The sequence below is a fragment of the Pteropus alecto genome, unplaced genomic scaffold (genome assembly GCF_000325575.1).
Source record: "Pteropus alecto unplaced genomic scaffold, ASM32557v1 scaffold213, whole genome shotgun sequence".
Classification (NCBI taxonomy): Eukaryota; Metazoa; Chordata; class Mammalia; order Chiroptera; family Pteropodidae; genus Pteropus; species Pteropus alecto.
In genome coordinates, this window is record NW_006434829.1 from 178,778 (window position 1) to 196,295 (window position 17,518).

A 17,518-nucleotide genomic window follows, 5' to 3' on the forward strand; every position below is an offset into this window, starting at 1 on the left:
AATAACATTCCTGTGTGCCATTGTGCCTTTTCAGGACACACATGGAAGGGCTTCTTAACCTCATTACTGATGCTTAATTGCAAAAAAGGCTGTGGACAATGAGTGCCGTGTGTCTTGTCCGCCACCTCGAAGAGGGGACGGGTAGCATGGACCAAACCAGTGACAAAAAGAGGTCCCCCCACCTGATTTACAATTGGGCCAAGGACCTAAATTGACATTTTTCCAAAGAGGGCATATGGCCAATATAAGCATGAAAACATGTTCGGCATCACTAGACATCAGAGAAATGCAAATCAAACACTCAGATACCACGTCACACCTGTTAGGGTGGCTGTTGTCAAAAGACAATAGATAAGTGTTGGTTGGCGAGGATGTTGGCGAGGAATTTGATGGAAATGGAAAGGAGACGCTCTCATAACCTTTACCTTGATAAAGACCTTGTTTATAGTATTATAAGGCATAGGCAGTCTATCCAAATGGTACGTTTTATTATTGTCGGTGGGATATAAATCGGTGCAGCTGTGAAGGTCCTCAAAAATTTAAACAGCGTGAAGTTCCTCAAAAATTTAAAATAGAATTACCTTATGACCCAGCAGTCCCACTTCTGGGTATTTATCAAATGGAAGTGAAATCGCTGTCTGAAAGAGACATCTGTTCTCCCGTGTTCACTGCAGCATCATTCACAGGAGTTGAGGTATAGAAACAACCTAAGTGTCCCTAAAGAAAATGTGGCACATATACATACACAGTAGGATATTATTCTGCCATACAAGGGCAATGTGTCCGTATATTGTGTAATTAAAACAATGAAAGCATAAACAAAAAATATTACTGTCAGCAGATTGTTCGGCTGCCATGTTAGCTCCAAGTGTATAAACCTGGGAACATCTTTCTGCTGCACCCCCCCAGTGTGCGCATGCTCACAGCATAACCGTAGCTAATTCCTTTCGAGCGTCAGCTAAATGTGAGGGGGCGCCAAGCGCTTCTGTGCGTTTCATCTGATTCTCACCACGGGCGTCGTTGTCCCCGTCATTCTGGAGCGGGAGTCCCCCCAAGCGTAGACAGCCCTCGACACATAGCGGGGTGAGAACCAGCGCCAGGAGCCAGCCAGGAAGTGGCCTCTTCTCCCCAGTATACCAGCGAACCTGTTCCCAAAACAATTCTTACTTTTTTCTCTTGGCTGCAGTAGGCCAATTTCTTTTTCAAAATAATACATACCATTTGGATAGACTAGATCTGCATTGTAATGCTATGCACAAGCCCTTCATTAAGATCAAGGTTATGGGAGGGTTTCCTTTCCGTTTCTGTTGAATCCATTTCCGTTTGTGACCCCAGCTTCTCGCAGGCGTAGGCCAGCACTGTCCCCAGGACTTACTTCCTCTTCCCTGTCATCACACTCGGAAGGCAGTTCCCACAGCAGCCCCAGCCCCCGTCTGGCCTTCGTCTCCTTGCGGTCCGAAGCCTGCTGCCCTCTCTTCTGAGAGGGCGGACCCTGCATGAACTGTGTCAACAGGAGTGTGTGTCACAGGTTAACTAGACTGGGGTTTGGCCCTGGAGTGGACTGACGGCCAAGGGCTGGTCCCAAGCCCAGATATCTGCCCCTTTTTCCCTGTGAATGTGCTGTGTGCCCCCAGCGTCACCGGGCACAGCGGTGGGCACAGACGTGTTTAGGACATGAGGGATGAATGGACGAGTGTTTCCAGCAGGCACAGGCCATTTCTAAAACGTGGTGGTCTCGGCTTCCCTGCCGCTGGTTTGAATCGGGTGCCCACCCCCGCTCTCCCTTTCTGAGGAGGATGGATCAGAACCTCTTGTTTGTCTCTCACAGTCCCCAGAGGGGCCTGCGTCTCCCCTCAAGGGTGTGGTCCGCCGTCGGCCAGCGGTGAACTCTCCAGCGTCCCTTCAGCTGTCCCGGACAGGGAGGGGGCACCCTTTCCTCCATCAGAACCACAGGACCAAGAGGAGTCAGAGCCAGCTAAGAAGAGGAGAAGAGGAGGTCAGTGTCCCCGTGGTCCCCTGTGCCCTTGGTCCTTGGAGCACCCTGGGACCCAGTGCAGTGTCTGATCTGCCCCCAGGCCCTCCTCCCAGAAGCGCGAGGGGGGCCGTCCCAGGCTGACACCTGTGGTGCCTCAGCCTCTTCCGAGTGGAAATTGGGCCTTTTCTTTCCTGTTTGCATCATCGGTTCGGGACTGTGCCCTCAGGAGACGGTCTGGGAACGGTGCATCTTGAATTGTAGCTCTGACTTGGGACACCAGTTCTCAGCCATGTTTTCTCTAAGTGATCGTTTGAACCTTCACGTTAAAGGCGATTCAGAGAAAAAACTATACTTTAAAAGACGAAGCTGAGAAGACTGTGAAGACCGCGGGGGTCGCGGTTGACAGTGACCGCGCGACAGCCCGAGGCCCGGGGCGGGCCCGGGGGAAGGACAGTGGGGTCCTTCGTGCTTAGAGTGGAAAGTTGAGTTGATCGGCTCGGGAGGGTGTGTGTGGAAAGAATCAGCAGCAGGTACTTCAGAACACAAGGGGTATTAAAACGAAGCCATTTTTAACGCTGGCAAAAATGAAAAGTTGTGTAAGGAAGAAAACGTAGTTAGCGCACGCCGTTTGGCTCGGCAGCGAGCCTTTAGCGTGATGACGCAAATGCAGTGTACCGAGCCAGCAGTCGTGTTACAGTAAATTGGGGAAAAAGTCCTTCTGTACCTTACCGTGTCAGGAGATGAGAACTAACGTCAACCTGAGCGCAGCATCGCAACTTAGAAAACTGGTCTGTACCGGGAGAAACTACAGCTAAGACACAAAAGTGGTTTCCTCAGACTGGGGCAGAGGGCGCCTGCGTTTATTTCCTTCAAGTATTTGTAGGCTTTGTAACTGTGTGCAAGTATTTCTTTAATTAAAAATAAAAACCTTTGATTAGCAACACCTGAGCATTACAGACGATGACACCAGCAGAAGAAAAAAAAGTTTTAAGCTCATGAGAATGGCTGAGAGTCTGTACTTTCCAGCACTTTCCCGTGTATACAAGTCACGTTTTTTGTTTAAACAGAAATGATGCAATACACAAAATCTGTTTGACCTCTGACCTTTGTCTCTTGACCATGTCTCCTCACTGTGTGTTTTTAAGTCATTATTCTAAAACGAAACTTTAGCAGACTGGAATGTGAGACCTTTACGGGCCTTCTTAAAAATAACCTTAAAATACGAGCGCTGGCCAGGGTCATGTCTTCTGTCCACAAGTTAAGAAGTTCTGGAAACACAAGGAGCGAGCACCTGTCTCCTCCATGGCTGCGACGCTCAGAATGCGTCCCTTTCTCTTGCAGACGGGGAGCCCGACCTGCACCTGCATCTGCTGATCACAGACCAGTGCGGTGACAACCAGACGGCCCTGGGGGGTGGCAGAGCCATGGCCGTGAAGCCGGACAAGATGGAGGAGACACTGACCTGCGTCATCTGCCAGGACCTGCTGCACGACTGTGTGAGGTACGCGCCACGCCGCGCCCCGCGGGAGGCGGGCCTCTGGGTTGCGTTTGGGTGGAGTCCGCAGACGACGGCCGTTGTCGTTTTATTTTAATGTATGTCAAGCCGAAAGTCTGGCTCGGTGACCCAGGCTATAGAAGCCGACGTGGCAATGGCCCGGGTTGACACAGTCCTGTCTGACCTCGGTGTCCTGGCCCAGCTCAGATGGCGCCCAGGGGGACGGTGCCTGGTTAGGCTGACACGGCGGGAAGGCCCCGGGAGTGGTGCGCAAGGGCGCTCTGCCTGCTCTGCTGTGGGAAGCGTCAGCCCGTCGTGGGGTCGCCTCCGTGCAGCCTTTTCACACACTCAGCGTCTCTGGTTCTCGTGGTCTGGACGTCACAGCGTGCCCTCCTGTACCTCTTGGAACACAGAACTGCCACATGGCCTCTCGTTTCTTTCATTAGCAAGGACTGAGTTAAAGTAGCTAAGATAGAATGCCTAAACGTGGGGACCTCTCAGGTGGCATGTGGAGGGCAGGCAGCATTGCGGGTCGTTAGCCGAGGATGCGGGTGCCAGCGGGGGCTGCCAATGCACCTGACGGTGGGCCCCGCAGCTATGCGGGCCCTGCTGGAATCGCAGCTTCCCGTCCCAAAGGCTGTGCCCGCGTGCCCTGGGGCCTGAGGGCTGCTGCAGCTCGGTGGCAGGCACTCTGTGGGGACCTGAGGGCCTGTCCTTTGCCTTCAGCCTGCAGCCCTGCATGCACACCTTCTGCGCGGCCTGCTACTCGGGCTGGATGGAGCGCTCCACGCTGTGCCCCACGTGCCGCTGTCCAGTAGAGCGGATCTGCAAGAACCACATCCTCAACAACCTGGTGGAGGCGTACCTGCTCCAGCACCCAGGCAAGTGGGGCTGCCGCCCAGCGCCCGGAGACTGCCCGGTATCCCCGGGGCTGCCAGCCAGGACAGCCCTGTTTGTTGAATTCCAGACAAGAGTCGCAGCGAGGATGATGTGCGGAGCATGGCCGCCAGGAACAAGATCACTCAGGACATGCTGCAGCCCAAGGTCAGGAGGTCTTTCTCTGACGAGGACGGCAGTTCAGAGGACCTGCTGGAGCTGTCGGACGTGGACAGCGAGTCCTCGGATGTTAGGTGAGCCTGTGCCTGGCGGGAAGCTGGGCGCGTTGGGTGTATGACTTCGGGTTGTGATGTCACTGGCCTTGAGTGTGGCGAGGCGGAGCGGGCGCTGAGGACAGCCCAAGGCCCGGGGGACTGTGAGAGGTGTTAGCGGTCCTGCTTCCTCCACACCCTCTTCATTCCTGTTTACGTGGAGCGGTCTGTCTTCTGTTGCTCCTCTGTGTCTTTCCAGTTTACCGAGATGTAATCGTAAGCGTAAGGTGTGCAGCAGAATGATTTGACTGACATCTGTCATGAAACGGTTGCGCAACGATCGATACCCGTTTATGTGCTAATTTCTCATTGCGCACTTTGAGTCACTGGCTATGACAGTTGTTACGATTTAACAGGTCCCCTCGTCCCACATTGGTGCACTCTGTAGCTTATCTGGTGACCAGAAAGTCTTAGTGTAAGTTGCAGTATTTTCATTTGTGGGGATATCACTGCAGAAAAGCCGCGGTCAGCTGGTGGGGCAGATGCGTCATCCAGTGTGGGACGCTAATGCCTCCTGACTCAGAGGTCCGGGGTCTGCATTTTGAATCAAGGCCATGATACTTAAAAAGACAACAAACTCCCCCAAATCTACCTTCATTTCTTTTCACAAAACTTAGCAAATAATGGTTAGGCAAAAAGAAAACCAAAAATTACTTAAGTGCAAACGTACTGTTGTGTGTCCATCTCTGTCATACATACTTCTTTTTTAACAAAGTAGGATGTGCTATACTTATAAATAAATATTTTTGTAAAGGTAGGATTATACAATACGTACGATCTTGTAATTTTCCAGTGTTTTGAGCTCAGAAACAGTGCTGCCGCGCACGTCCCGAATTGGTAGTTTGCGTGTTCAGTTATTCCCTGGAGACGAGCAAATGCAGGTGGAGCCGTCAGGTCAGAGAGTGAGCGGGAGGCCTAGAGGGACTCCCGACACGTGTCGTCAGTGCCCGTCAGGAAGGTGCTAGTGACGGTCCCACGTCACCAGGTCAAACGTTTCCCGGCTTTTTTTCTAGTCAGGTCCTTCCCGTTCTTCCTTCCTCACTGGCTCCCACGTTGGTGGCAGGCTCAGGACCGCGTGTCCTGACAGAGATGAAGGAAGAGTCCCCTGTCCATCTTCCCTGTGGGTTCCTTTGTCCCATCTGCGGTGTTTGCCAGCTCAGCCAGAGTGCCCGAAGCTGGGTGCTGCAGGGCTTCTGGCCACCTGGAAAGCTCCCTGCAGACAGCAACGTTCGGCCATGGTGCATTTCGCTCTGATTTTAACAAAGTGCAGGCAGTCCCCGGATGGCCAAGGTGACAGTCCTGAGTGCCTTGGGGAAGCCAAGTACACAGCTCTCCCAGCATCAGAGCTGCGAGAAAATGTCCTGCCCAGTGCGGGGACTGAGCGGCTGTGCCCCTGGGGATGTCACACCAGAGCGACGGGTGGGCAAAAGACATCTCGGGACCTCAGGAGCAGCTGAGGGGGCAGGGCACTGGACACCAGACAGGAAAGGGGAGCTAGGTGATGGCAGAGAGCAGAGCTCCCTGACCCCTGCTGTTTCGGGGCGAGCGCTGATGGGTGCCAGGCGGGGCCGTACCATCCTCCCGCTTCGCACACATTGGGCGACAGCGGATGGCGCAGACCGAGGCGTGAAGTGGGGGTGAAGTCCACGAGTGGAGAAGGCACCTCTAGGCTCAGGGACTTGGCCCCGTCTTGTCACCAGGGCTGGGGCACTGTCACTACCACCCTCATCACGAGCACAGCGTTCATGCTCCAGCTCTGTGTGTGCTCCCCTTGCAGCCAGCCATATGTTGTGTGCAGACAGTGTCCCGACTACCGAAGACAGGCGGGGCAGCCCCTTCCCGGTGAGCAAGGGCCGCCACAGGCCTCTGGGGACACACCGTCGACATCCGTGAGTGTCACAACAGGTGAGATGGCCACGCCCTCCGTGCTGTCGCTCCACTGTGACCACTCGGGCTGTGGCTTGCACTTCTGCCAGCTCTTCTCTGCTCTCCTGTCATCTGCCTCGAGCGGCGCTACTACCTCTCATAGTTGCTTGTCACAGTCTGTTTTGGACTAATAAATTAGATAATTGTCCACTCGTGGGCCTCTGTCTGGATCCTCCCAGGGGTTTAGTCTGATTCTAACAGTCGGCCCCCGCAGCCCACTGTTTAGCGCAGTTGGTGTCCCCAGTGGTGCTTGCCAAAACCAAAATGACTGTCGCACGTGGACCGCTGCAGTGAGACTGGCCTCTTCCCAGTGATGGGCCCCAGTGTTTCCAGAGCACTTTAAGCCCTGTCTGCCCCGCTGCCCGTGTCCAGTGGCTGGGTCCCCAGGTGCCATCAACAAAGGGAAAGTGGTCACGGGGAATCTGCAGTTCTTGGCCCCACAGGGACTCGGGCTCTTAGCCACTGTCGGCCTAAGCCTGTCATGGGGCCACCAGCCCAGGGTTATGACCCAGAGCCACATTCTTAATTATCTGCCGTGGTGCCACGCCTTTTCAGGGACTTTCTGTAGGCCACGTGGACAGGGATTGGCAGTGCAGTGCTCGGTCACCTCCTGACTGCCACTCACCGGGTGGGCTCCGTCATTTGCAGAGTGCAGATGAAAAGTCCCCATCGGGACAGGGCCTACAGCAAGTGTGGATGGTGAGTGTCCAGGGCTGGGCCTCATGGACACTGCTCCCTGTGTGAGGTCAGCCAGTCTTGCCTGCCAGGCCTGTCACTTGTTTATTTGGAGGATCTTGAGATTAAATATAGAACTTCCTTTATTCTTTTTTGGTGTGTGCTCTTTGGTCTGCCCTTCCTTTATAGAAATGGTAGAAAACCTTCAAGTGATCTTTGACATCTTGCTATACCCAGAAGAAACCAGAAGAAAACTGGTTGTTTTTCAGTATACCAGAATTCCTTCGTTTCGATGGTAGACTGTCAGCTGGCCGTGTAGGAAACTTGGTGTGAATTCTCCCTGGGTGTTCTTGTACGTCTGTCTCTCCTCACGTGTACTTTCTAGCTGCCCCTCAAGACGCGGGTCTAATTCGCACTTTCCGCCTGTGTCCCGACACGCGCCGGCCCGGACGTGCGTTCGTTCTGCAGCCCAGGATTACGTGTGCGCCCTGCAGGGAAGCCACGCCGTGTGCACCTGCTGCTTCCAGCCCATGCCCGACCGCAGGGCAGAGCGCGAGCAGGACCCCCGCATCGCCCCTCAGCAGTGTGAGTACCATCCGCCAGAGCCACCTGCCACTGCAGAGCCTCCTGCGTGTCCTCCAGGCTCGGGATTCAGAGTGTCGTTCACGCTCGTGTACGGTGCAGAGTAAGGGCACTGTTCTGCCTTCCATCCGCAGAATCGGTGGTCCCTGTGCGACCAGGCCGGTCGTCCATCTTTTCCCACCAACCGAAGAGGCCATCCCTGCTATTCGTTGACTTTCCAGATGTGATGCTTCTCTTTCTGGAGTCCGCATCTCACATCTGTCCCCACATGAGGGCCACAATAATTCTGTCATGGGTCACTTTTAAGTCCAGTGTATGAAATCAGCGCTTTAATTTACAGTCTGGGAATTGCTGTTAAAATCGAGCTTGTCGTTTATTTAACAGCCATTTAAAATGATTTCTCACTGAGTAACCTGCCTAATGGTTGTGCTGTGTCCACAGGTGCTGTTTGCCTGCAGCCTTTCTGCCACCTGTACTGGGGCTGCGCCCGGACCGGCTGCCTTGGCTGCCTGGCCCCCTTCTGTGGTAATGCCGGCTCTTCACCCAAATGGCTTCAGCCTTTGCATGTTCTCTTGGTGCACTTGAGGGTGGTGACGGGGTGGCATGGCCTGTCGTGTGCCCAAGGAGGGGGAGGCAGCTGTTCGTTACCACAAATGAACTGCCTTTTCCTGACATACTGCATAAGTTTTCCATTTGAAAGTGTCAGTGTGTGTCAGTTCAAAACCAAGCAATGACAGAAAAATTAGGGAGATGCTGAGTTCAAAGTCAGGAGGGTTTATTTATGCACAAGAAATGCTACCACTAAAAAGGCACGCTCTGGCGACAGCTTTTAGACTTCATGACCCAGAGCAGGAGTGAGGGGACTCGGCGCTGGCCATTGCAGGAGGAACTGCGACAAAAGTCATTTTACTTGTTCCCGATATAAAATTGGATATCGTCATGGAACTTTTTATTCTTTCTAGGCTCTATAATGAAGGAAATTTGGTTATCCTAACTGTCGGGTGAACGATGCTTTCATAAAATGTCTATAAACGGATAACGCTGCTTCCCTCCATCCCGACAGAGCTGAACCTGGGTGACAGGTGTCTGGACGGGGTGCTGAGCAACAACCACTACGAGTCCGACATCCTGAAGGTACCGCTCTCCACACAGACTCTGTTAGGCCGAGGCCAAGAGGCGGCCTCCCTAGGACTTTCTCAGTGACCTCTGTGACTCTGCATTGTCTGGCTCACACTGCCACTGATTTTTAGCCCCTGTTGGTATATGTCTATCTTTCCCCATATTCCAAAATACATGCCATGAATCCACAGGGACTGCTTCCCGTGGCTCGCCTCCTGCTTGCCCCGCGCAGAGGGTTTCTGGGCTGGGGGCGGGGAGCAGGGGTTACAGCCGGGCTGGGGCAGCTAGGGACTCGTCTCTGGCTCTCTTCCTCTCTGTTTCCTTCCCACATTGCAGGAAGCTGGCCTGGCTCTTAGCCTCTCAGTGTGTTTAATGTGCACACCAGTCTCGCCTATCTGCATATGGCATTGCACGCAGGACTGAGGCCTTCTCACCTGCGTGACACGCTCCTGCCCACCACTGCACCCTGGTTAGGTGTTACCTCCTTGTAGGTTTGCACAAAAGTCAAGCAGCTCCAGGCGTCTGAGGGGCAGAGCGCAGATCCAGGCCCTCAGTCTCCTTGTATGTTCCTGGGCCTGTCACTGCACGTCGGCCACCCTGGCCGAGGCTGGCATCTCACGCTCCTGTGCCAGGAACACCCTTGCAGAGTCAGGGAACATGGGCTAACTCCTGTAGTGAAGATTCTGAAGCTTGCCTGCCTATTCAGGCTCGTTGGACAAGGGTCCTTGAGTGTTGCTTTGTGGGTGTGTTCCCGTGTCAGTCCTGGGGGTCCTGGCCCACGTGCCTGCCGTGGCCGTCCTAAGCCGTGGTCTTGGGAGCAGGACCCCATACAGGCATGTAGCGCGAGCCCCTGGATCCCTCTGCAAATACCACCACGCTTAGGTTGGCTGTGCTTTGGCTTTACCTGCCTACAGGGGCCCTTTGTGAACCTTCTACCCTCCTGTCCAGGTTAGATTTCTCTCTGTTTCCCATCACAGAATTACCTGGCAACCAGGGGTTTGACGTGGAAAAACGTGTTGACCGAAAGCCTCATGGCTCTGCAGAGGGGCGTGTTCCTGCTCTCTGGTAAGCCCGGTGTACCTGCTGTCTCTTCTCTAGGATGGCGATGCTGTCCCATGCCACCTTTGTACCCCGTGAAGCAGTCGGCCCACCCGGCCCCAATTTAGCAGTGTCCGTGTCTGCTCTGCCGCGTACACAGCTTCAAAACGTCTGCCCACCCTGGCAGACACAGACAGAAAAGTCCCGGTCCTTTCCGGTTGTGTTTGAAAGTTGGGGTTGCATTCACGTGACATATTCCAGGATCTTTTCTGCCACAGGGGAGGGAGGAGGCACAGCCAGGGAGATGTTGGCGCCAGCATTTGCAGCATTGAGACCCTGGGGCTGGTTGTTCCCAAACCCTCAGGGTCCTTGTTGGCCTGTCATTCAGTGTGTTGGTGACTCGTGAAGGTGTGTCCCATCTCCCAGGGACACCAGTGCATTAAGTAATGTGATTTTGTCATTGAGGGAGGCCGTAGAAAAATCGGCAAGTGATTTTTATTTTTTTAACACATAAATTATTATAAAAGACTTGAGAAGTTTCCTGGGAATTGTTCTAAGCTGCTTCTTTCTCATGAACATACTCTAGTGAGGGTCTTGGGTGTTCTCTGCTCGGACAGCTCTGTGTGGTCGCCCAGCTCTACTGCCTGGGTCTTAACCCCTTTCTCTTTTTAATAACTGACAATTTTTACGAGAACAACACAGCTCCCAAAGCAAACGTAAATGGTATAGGGAAGTATGAAGAATACAGTAAAAATCATTGGAAATCCCACTACCTGTGTGGTACACACAGTTGAGACTGTCATATTAACAGTCCCCAGGGATGTGCCATTGTTCCCTGAGTCCGTCAGCCCACATTTGCCTTTTAGGTCTTGTGAATATGAAAGAGGCAAACAGTGTATATCATCATTTTATCTGCCTGTGTTTGAATGTTCACAGATCGAAGATCTTTCTGTTTTATGGGTCACTTGCTTGTCTGTGACTTCGGCCCATATTTATCGGCAGTTTGGCTTTGGGGATCTGTGTGACATCTTTGTTCTCAGGGTCCGACACATTATCATCTATGTTGCGGATGTTTCTATTTTGTTAGTACCTCACCTTCGTCGTACGCGTTTCCATTGTGATGTTGAATTGTAAGCGGTCTGATTTACAGATTCTTTCCCATGTGCCATTTGGTTTTCACGGTATACTCAGAAACAGCTCAAGAGAAAAATAACATTCATTCCTTTTAGTACTCTTTTGGATTTTTAAAAATATTACCATTTTTTATGCAAGCGGCGTTATTTTGCTGTAAGGAAACGTCGGCATCTAGGTTGCTTTTGTTCTCGTTTCCGAGCGTCCCGCGCACTGTCTCCCCCGACTTCACGGGTCGGTGCGCCGGTCCCCGCTAGTTTGCAAGGCCACATCTGTTCTGCGCGGGAAACACGAGGTCGGTCTGCTGCCTGGCCGTGCCCTTACGAGGCCGTGTACCTTCCAGATCCCAGAATCACGGGGAACACCGTGCTCTGTTACTGCTGCGGCCTGCGAAGCTTCCGAGAGCTGGCCTACCAGTATCGGCAGAACATTCCTGCCTCCGAGCTGCCAGGTGAGGGAACCCTGCGACGCGCTGCTGTGTGCTTCGGCTTCTAGGCACCTCGTGTGGTAGACACTCTGTTTGGGCCTTTGCTCCCTGCTCTTAGCAGATCCCTGCTTCAGCCTGGGTGAAGAACGGGCAGATGGCTGCCTGAGGGCCGTGACGTGGGTTGTCACCTCTCCGGTGTGAGTCCAGACCCTGGGTCTGTCTGCCGCGACGTGGGTTCCTAAAACAGGATTCACGAAAACACCCTGTAGACAGCTACAGTAATCTCATTTTCTAAATCGGGTTTTCAACATTTTTTCCTTTTCTGAAATCTTGGAACAGTTGAAACTAGTTCTAAAACGTGACAAAACGCTGTGCATTTCAGCTGCACTTTCTCTTTGGGTCTCAACTTCCTGAGCTACGTTTGTGTGATGTGCACGTTACGCAGGCTTCGTGTGTTTTCTCTTCCCAGCGGCTGTTACATCCCGTCCGGACTGTTACTGGGGCCGCAACTGCCGCACGCAGGTGAAGGCGCACCACGCCATGTGAGTGGAACGGTGCCATGCCGCGCCGGGCCCGGGCGGCAGGTCCTCAGGGCTGGGGAAGGGACCTGAGGCGGTCCCGCAGAAAGGCAAACCCTTGTTTTCCTGACAGTGAGGAGGTTTTTTTAAGTGTTTTGGCCAAATCGATATATCAGCTGGTAGGGATGTTCATGAACTAACTAGTCAACCACCTACTTGGAAATACACTGGTTTGGTTGTGAGCTTCTTTAGCGTCGCATAGTACACAAAGTAGAATTGTCCTTTGGACCCCTGCCCTTCTGCTACCTCATTTTGTGAAACATTTGCATGGCAGCGTTTCTGCCTCCGTGGCTCCGGAGCACAGCTGTCATTCCCAGCGACTCATTAGCACTTTCCACGTCGGTGGCTGTGGCCACCAAGAGTCTCCTCCCCAAGCCACGGGCCCGTTTGCATGCCACTGTGCTCCCGGGTCTCTGTATCTCTGATCGCTCTAAACTGGTCGCTCACTGGGCATTCCACAGGGTCCTCACAGTGACATCCACATTGCCACTGATGTCGTCCGTAGCAGTGAGCTCGCCTCTGCGTTTACACCCTAGGTGAGGTGAGCATGTAATGAGTCACATAGATTGAGGCTGTGGAGGCGACTGTAATCCCCAAGCAGCCTTTCCTCTTTCAAATTAAGGTACAGCCGACCCGCAGACGACATGGGTGTGAACTGCACAGGTTGACTGAGAATACCCAAGCGGAATGGACCGTGCAGCTCACAGCCTGCCGCTCGCGGGCCAGCCGTGATGGGGAGAGAGCCCCCGGTGCGGGAGGTGGCAAGCACACCGGTGCAGGCAGCCCCCGGGGACGACAGGAACAAAACTCTGCTGTTTATTCCAGCACAAACCGTGTGTGGAAAGACATTTTACTGTACGAGGAGAGATTTCACTAGTAACTGGCTGAACTTGCTAGGTTAAAACCTGGGTGAGGATAGCAAAGGCGTAACCCATCTTCCTCTGCGGGCGCCCTGTTCTTGGTGGACAGGAAGGTGGCAGCACTGGCACCTAGCACGCGTGTCCATCCACCCTGCAGGGGGCCCGTGGCACTGTAGGGACGCTGAGGACATGCAGCTTCGAGTCTCCTTCTCTAAGAAAATTATCTAAAATGTTTGATTTCTATTTTAAAATTTAAAAAGGAGAAAAGGCGCGGCCTTTGGTGGCGTTTCTTCAGTGGTGTTAGACACGTGCTGCCGCGAGCCCCCACGCGCTTTCTCTCGTAGGTCATCCGTGTTTATGCTCCTCCGATGACCTCGTGTGTGATCTGTTTTCTCCCTGCAGGAAATTCAATCATATCTGTGAACAGACGAGGTTCAAGAACTAAGTATCTGAAGAAGCACCAAGATGGCTTGGGGGTCCAGAGGTCAATGACAGTGTGTTTCAGGAAATACCGAATACTAACATTTTGAGGGCATTTTACAGTCCCCCTGAGGACACTGGGGATCCCTGCGTCCAGCACTCGGGTGTGACTTTCCCTTTTGTGGAGCAAGACCCTCATGGTGAGGCCCGCAGCAGCCCGGCAGGCCGCACAATCGAGTCTGAGCTCAGGGCTGCCCGAGGCGCTTCGACAAGAAGAACAGCCGTCAGCTGTCCCCTCCCACTGAGATGGTGACAAGCAGGTTTGCTCTATGTCCCTTTCCCACAGCTGTGGTCAAAACGGACATCTCCCTCCAAGAAAAGTTTGTCGGAAACGTTTAAGGGAAAGGAGCGAGCGTTTACAGCCTGCGGGCACGCAGAGGGCCTTCCTGCGGGAAAGCCACGGCGCCGTCTATTTTTTTATTTTAATAGGTTTGGTGCTTATCTTCTAATAAGGTTTAAATACCACAAACTGTAGCACAAATAATATAATTTATAATTTACAAATTGACTAAAATTGGGGATAGTATGGTATTTGAAAGAATAAACGTGTTTCTGTTTATGAAAAACAAATCATGCAATGCGCAAAACTGCTAACCCGAGACCCCAACGAGTGCACAGCCCCGCCCAGGCGTGTAGTGGGGCCGCCGCCCGAGCAAAGTGCCAGCCCCTGCTGCCCCGCCCGGCTCCATTTATCCCTTCCCTGCAGGGCCCCGGCCATGGGTGGCCAAGGCACTAGACCCCCCAGAGCAATCCCTGCTCACGTAGGGCCCGAGCGGCCTTTGCTCCCACCAGTCCCTGCCCTTTCCTCCTGTGTTGGGTTTGCCGTGGCATTTGGAATAATACTTGAAATTTTGTTCTTTGTAAAAGAAAAAGTGTTTTTTATCTTTTGTTAAAATCGCATTGTTTGTTTGCAAAGTGGTAACTTTTTTGCTTCTTCTCAGGAAAACGATTTTCCACTGTTGACTTGCTCTTGACACAGACTGAGAAGCAGCGTCCGCGGAAGAGGCCCCTTCCTGCGCGCTAATAAACACGCCGTGTCTGTTTCTCTCCCCTGCACGTTTGCTCATGTGTCGGCTGTGATGTGCCCCTTCCCACCATGGGTACAGGCGGCTGCAGATGTCACTAGTCACTACTCACTACCAAGCTTGGGGCCCAGGTCTGGGCACTCTCAAAAAGGCATATTGTCTCGGATCCGCCAAGCCGAGGGAGCCACAGCGTCGTTCCTGAGCCCCAGGCATGCCTGTGCGGCCGTGAGGCCTCTGACATCGGCTCCTACGCTGCTCAGTCCAGCTGTCAGACCAAAGACGTGTCTCTTGGAGGGTGTACCATCTTTTTTGCCCAGGTTTAAAGAGAATGGGCGATTTTCCTCAGGCTGTGCAGGATCCAACTGCCGGGCCCACGGTGCGGGCTGACTCCGGGGGACTTGGGTTCCCCATTTCTATGAGCGGACAGGCTAAGAAAAGAGCTGGTTGGCTGTAAACCGCAGGCGGAGCTATGGGACCAAGGCAGTGATCCCCAGAGCCGCCGTTTTACAGAGCCAGGGGGTGTGCACCACATGAGGTTTTTGTGACTTTGTACTTCGGTTCCTCAGCACCCTCCCACCCCACTCCACAGCCAGCCCACAAAGGGGTTGGAGCCCTGCCTGTCCTGCTGGCTGGGCTGCCTGTGGGGCACGTGGCCAGCATGTGCAGAGGGAGACGTGCCTGTCTCTGGCTCCTTGGACCCAGCCCTGAGTCTTCTAACTTCTCTGCCTGTCCCCAGACCTGAGTCCTTCTTAGGTTCTCAACTGCTCCCATCAAAAGAGGGGCCACTCCTGCCCATACCCCCATCTATCGTGCCCCTTCCAAGGGGCTGCACACTGGCCCCTCCTGGTTTGCAGTCCAAGCCCCATGGTACATGGTCAGTCCTCAGGAGGCCTTGCTGGGCCAGCCTCTGTCAGGGCTCCTGGTGCGGCCGAGAACCCAGAGCCAACAGGATCGGAGAGCAGTGGGATGGCATTGCTGGATTTTGTCTAGGGAAGTGCCCAAAGCAGGAGAGGCAGAGGCGTCAGGCCCCTTCCGGCAGGGGACCTACAGCCAGATCAGTCTGTATGCTGCCCAGAAGAGGCCCAGGAGCGCCCAGGTTCTGGGCCAGTTATAACTGCTGAGGTGGCAGCCATGGGGAGCCCAGTGCTAGTAAGAAAGCAAGAGAGAATTGATTGGATTTCAAAAGACCAGAATGGACCTGACTTCCAGTGTGGCTGGATGCAGGAACCCGAATGCAGTGCTGGGCCCTTGCTCCCTCTGTTTACATGATAGCGTCCCAGCCCTCAGCCTCCATCAGCAGAAGCAGGTGATCTGGTGGCTTCCCCATCCATTCACACAAAAGCCCACCCTTGACCCTATCACTGACCAGCCAGACTTGAGCCTCCTGCCACCTCTGTCCAATAGCTCCCCATGGGCAGGTGGGGCAGTGCAGGGGCTGTCCCAGGCAAGAAGAAGACTAGTACTGAGTATCAAATGTTGCCGCCAAGACAGCAGACTTGCTGCTGGGCCAGCGGGATTCCCAGCTTACGAGGCCTTAGCCACCCAGGCCTGACCTTAATGAGAACTCCGCTGATTGCAGCCTGGTGAGCACTGGCCAGGTATAAGGTACTCCCCTTGGAAACACCAGCCACGTACGGGGCAGGGACAGAGGAGCCCAGGCACTCTCCATGGTGGGATTCATAGCTTCCTGCACTAAGTCCACTGTCCTTGGTGCAGAGGGAGTGCAACCCAGTCTGGCCTCTGTTGCTGTCTCTTTCTGACTGCTTCCTGGCCTCACTGAGCCTGCTTCCTCTTGTGTGATTTGGAAACGATAGGACACTTACCAAATGAGATGTTGAGATCTGAAGGGCTCCGAATAGCCTGGCATGGAAGAAGCTCTCTTCCTCCTGGCAAAACCTTCCAGCACTTCCTTGAGTGTGCCACATGCTGCGTTATTTCTGTTGCAGTGTGTGCCCTTTGCCTCAAACACCCTCCTTTCTGTCCTATCCCTTGGGAGTACAGCCTAGATAAACGCAGATCTAAAAAAATGGAGAGGCATACCATGTCCATGAATTGAAAGACAACATAGTCAAGGTGTCAATTCTCTCCAAATCGAATTATAGTTTTATTGTAATTCCTATCAAAATCCCAGGAAGGACTTTTGTAGATAAGTTTATTCTAAAATCTATATGAAAGAGCATGGGTGCCAGAATATCTAGAACCATCAAGAAAAAGGATAAAGTTGGAGGAATTCCCTACTAAATATTACAGCTTTCTGAAAAGGTCCTGCGTTTGAGATTGTGGTGTCGGCAAAGGGATAGGCACCGAGACCACGGAGCAGAACAGGGAACCCAGAAACAGACCACGCAAGCAGCCAACTGATTTTGACAGATGTGCAAAAGTAAGTTAATGGAGGAAGAATCGTATTTTCAATGAAAGGTGCTGGAACAATTTGATATCCATAGGCAGAGGAAAGAAAAGAAAACCTAAACCTCGCTCTAGATGCCGTTTTTTGTTTTCTGGGTTTTTTTTGAAAAGGTAAAACGTTGCTACCGCTCCAAAGCAGGAGTCACTTTTGCATTAGTACCTGAAAGATGAAGGACTGGCGTGGTGGGAGATTTGGACTTTGGGGTTCGCAGACCCAGGCGCCCCGCTTCCGCGCTGCACGGACACCGCCCGTCGCCCCCGCCCCGCGTTTCCTAGACACGCCCCCAAGGGACGCGCTGGCGAGGACGGTAGCCACGCCCACAATCTGACAGATTGGGCGGGGCGGGGCCGGAGCCCGGGACACGCCACTTCCGCCGGAAGCTCAATTGTCCAGCCTCCGGTCGGAGTTCGTCCCGCAAGTCAGGAAGCTGCGTCTGTACGCTGGAAAGAGCCGCGGACTCTCTTCCCGCAATCCGCCTCCGGCCGGTTGTGAGTGGGCTCGGCCCCAGCCCTGCGGCCGGAGCAGTTCCAGCCCGAGGGCGGCTGCCGGCGAGAAGAGGACGTTCTCTCCCCCGGAACGGAGGCAGCGCGCGCGGGCTGTTTCCCGGGGGCCCGAAGTCGCCGCAGCGCCGCGCCCCGCCCCTCGCGCGGCC

General features: G+C 53.7%; 1 protein-coding gene and 1 long non-coding RNA gene across 5 annotated transcripts in view; one reads left to right on the forward strand and one right to left on the reverse strand.

Moving 5' to 3' along the window:
• CHFR (checkpoint with forkhead and ring finger domains) overlaps positions 1-14,481 on the forward strand; it is a 23,567-nt gene extending 9,086 nt beyond the window's left edge. For 2 of the 3 annotated variants that reach the window (XM_025045527.1, XM_025045528.1), the window contains exons 6-18: positions 1,829-1,996; positions 3,317-3,476; positions 4,197-4,351; positions 4,438-4,600; positions 6,396-6,523; positions 7,688-7,804; positions 8,243-8,326; positions 8,865-8,935; positions 9,898-9,985; positions 11,433-11,540; positions 11,986-12,058; positions 12,556-12,635; positions 13,357-14,481. In XM_025045527.1, the coding sequence (XP_024901295.1) occupies positions 1,829-1,996; positions 3,317-3,476; positions 4,197-4,351; positions 4,438-4,600; positions 6,396-6,523; positions 7,688-7,804; positions 8,243-8,326; positions 8,865-8,935; positions 9,898-9,985; positions 11,433-11,540; positions 11,986-12,058; positions 12,556-12,634 (1,394 nt within the window). In that variant the 3' untranslated portion in view covers position 12,635; positions 13,357-14,481. The remainder of the gene's footprint in view (positions 1-1,828; positions 1,997-3,316; positions 3,477-4,196; positions 4,352-4,437; positions 4,601-6,395; positions 6,524-7,687; positions 7,805-8,242; positions 8,327-8,864; positions 8,936-9,897; positions 9,986-11,432; positions 11,541-11,985; positions 12,059-12,555; positions 12,636-13,356) is intronic. The other variant, XM_006909960.3, reaches the window with a different exon arrangement.
• LOC107195538 lies at positions 12,643-17,512 on the reverse strand. Of its 2 annotated transcripts, none has more exons than XR_001516724.2 (3): positions 17,026-17,512; positions 16,283-16,477; positions 12,643-13,350 (listed from the first exon to the last, which is right to left on the reverse strand). It is a non-coding gene; the product is annotated as an uncharacterized LOC107195538 (long non-coding RNA). The 2 variants fall into 2 exon arrangements; XR_003045801.1 differs by lacking the exon at positions 12,643-13,350 and adding an exon at positions 14,638-15,605.
• Between the last annotated feature and the right edge of the window lie 6 nt (positions 17,513-17,518).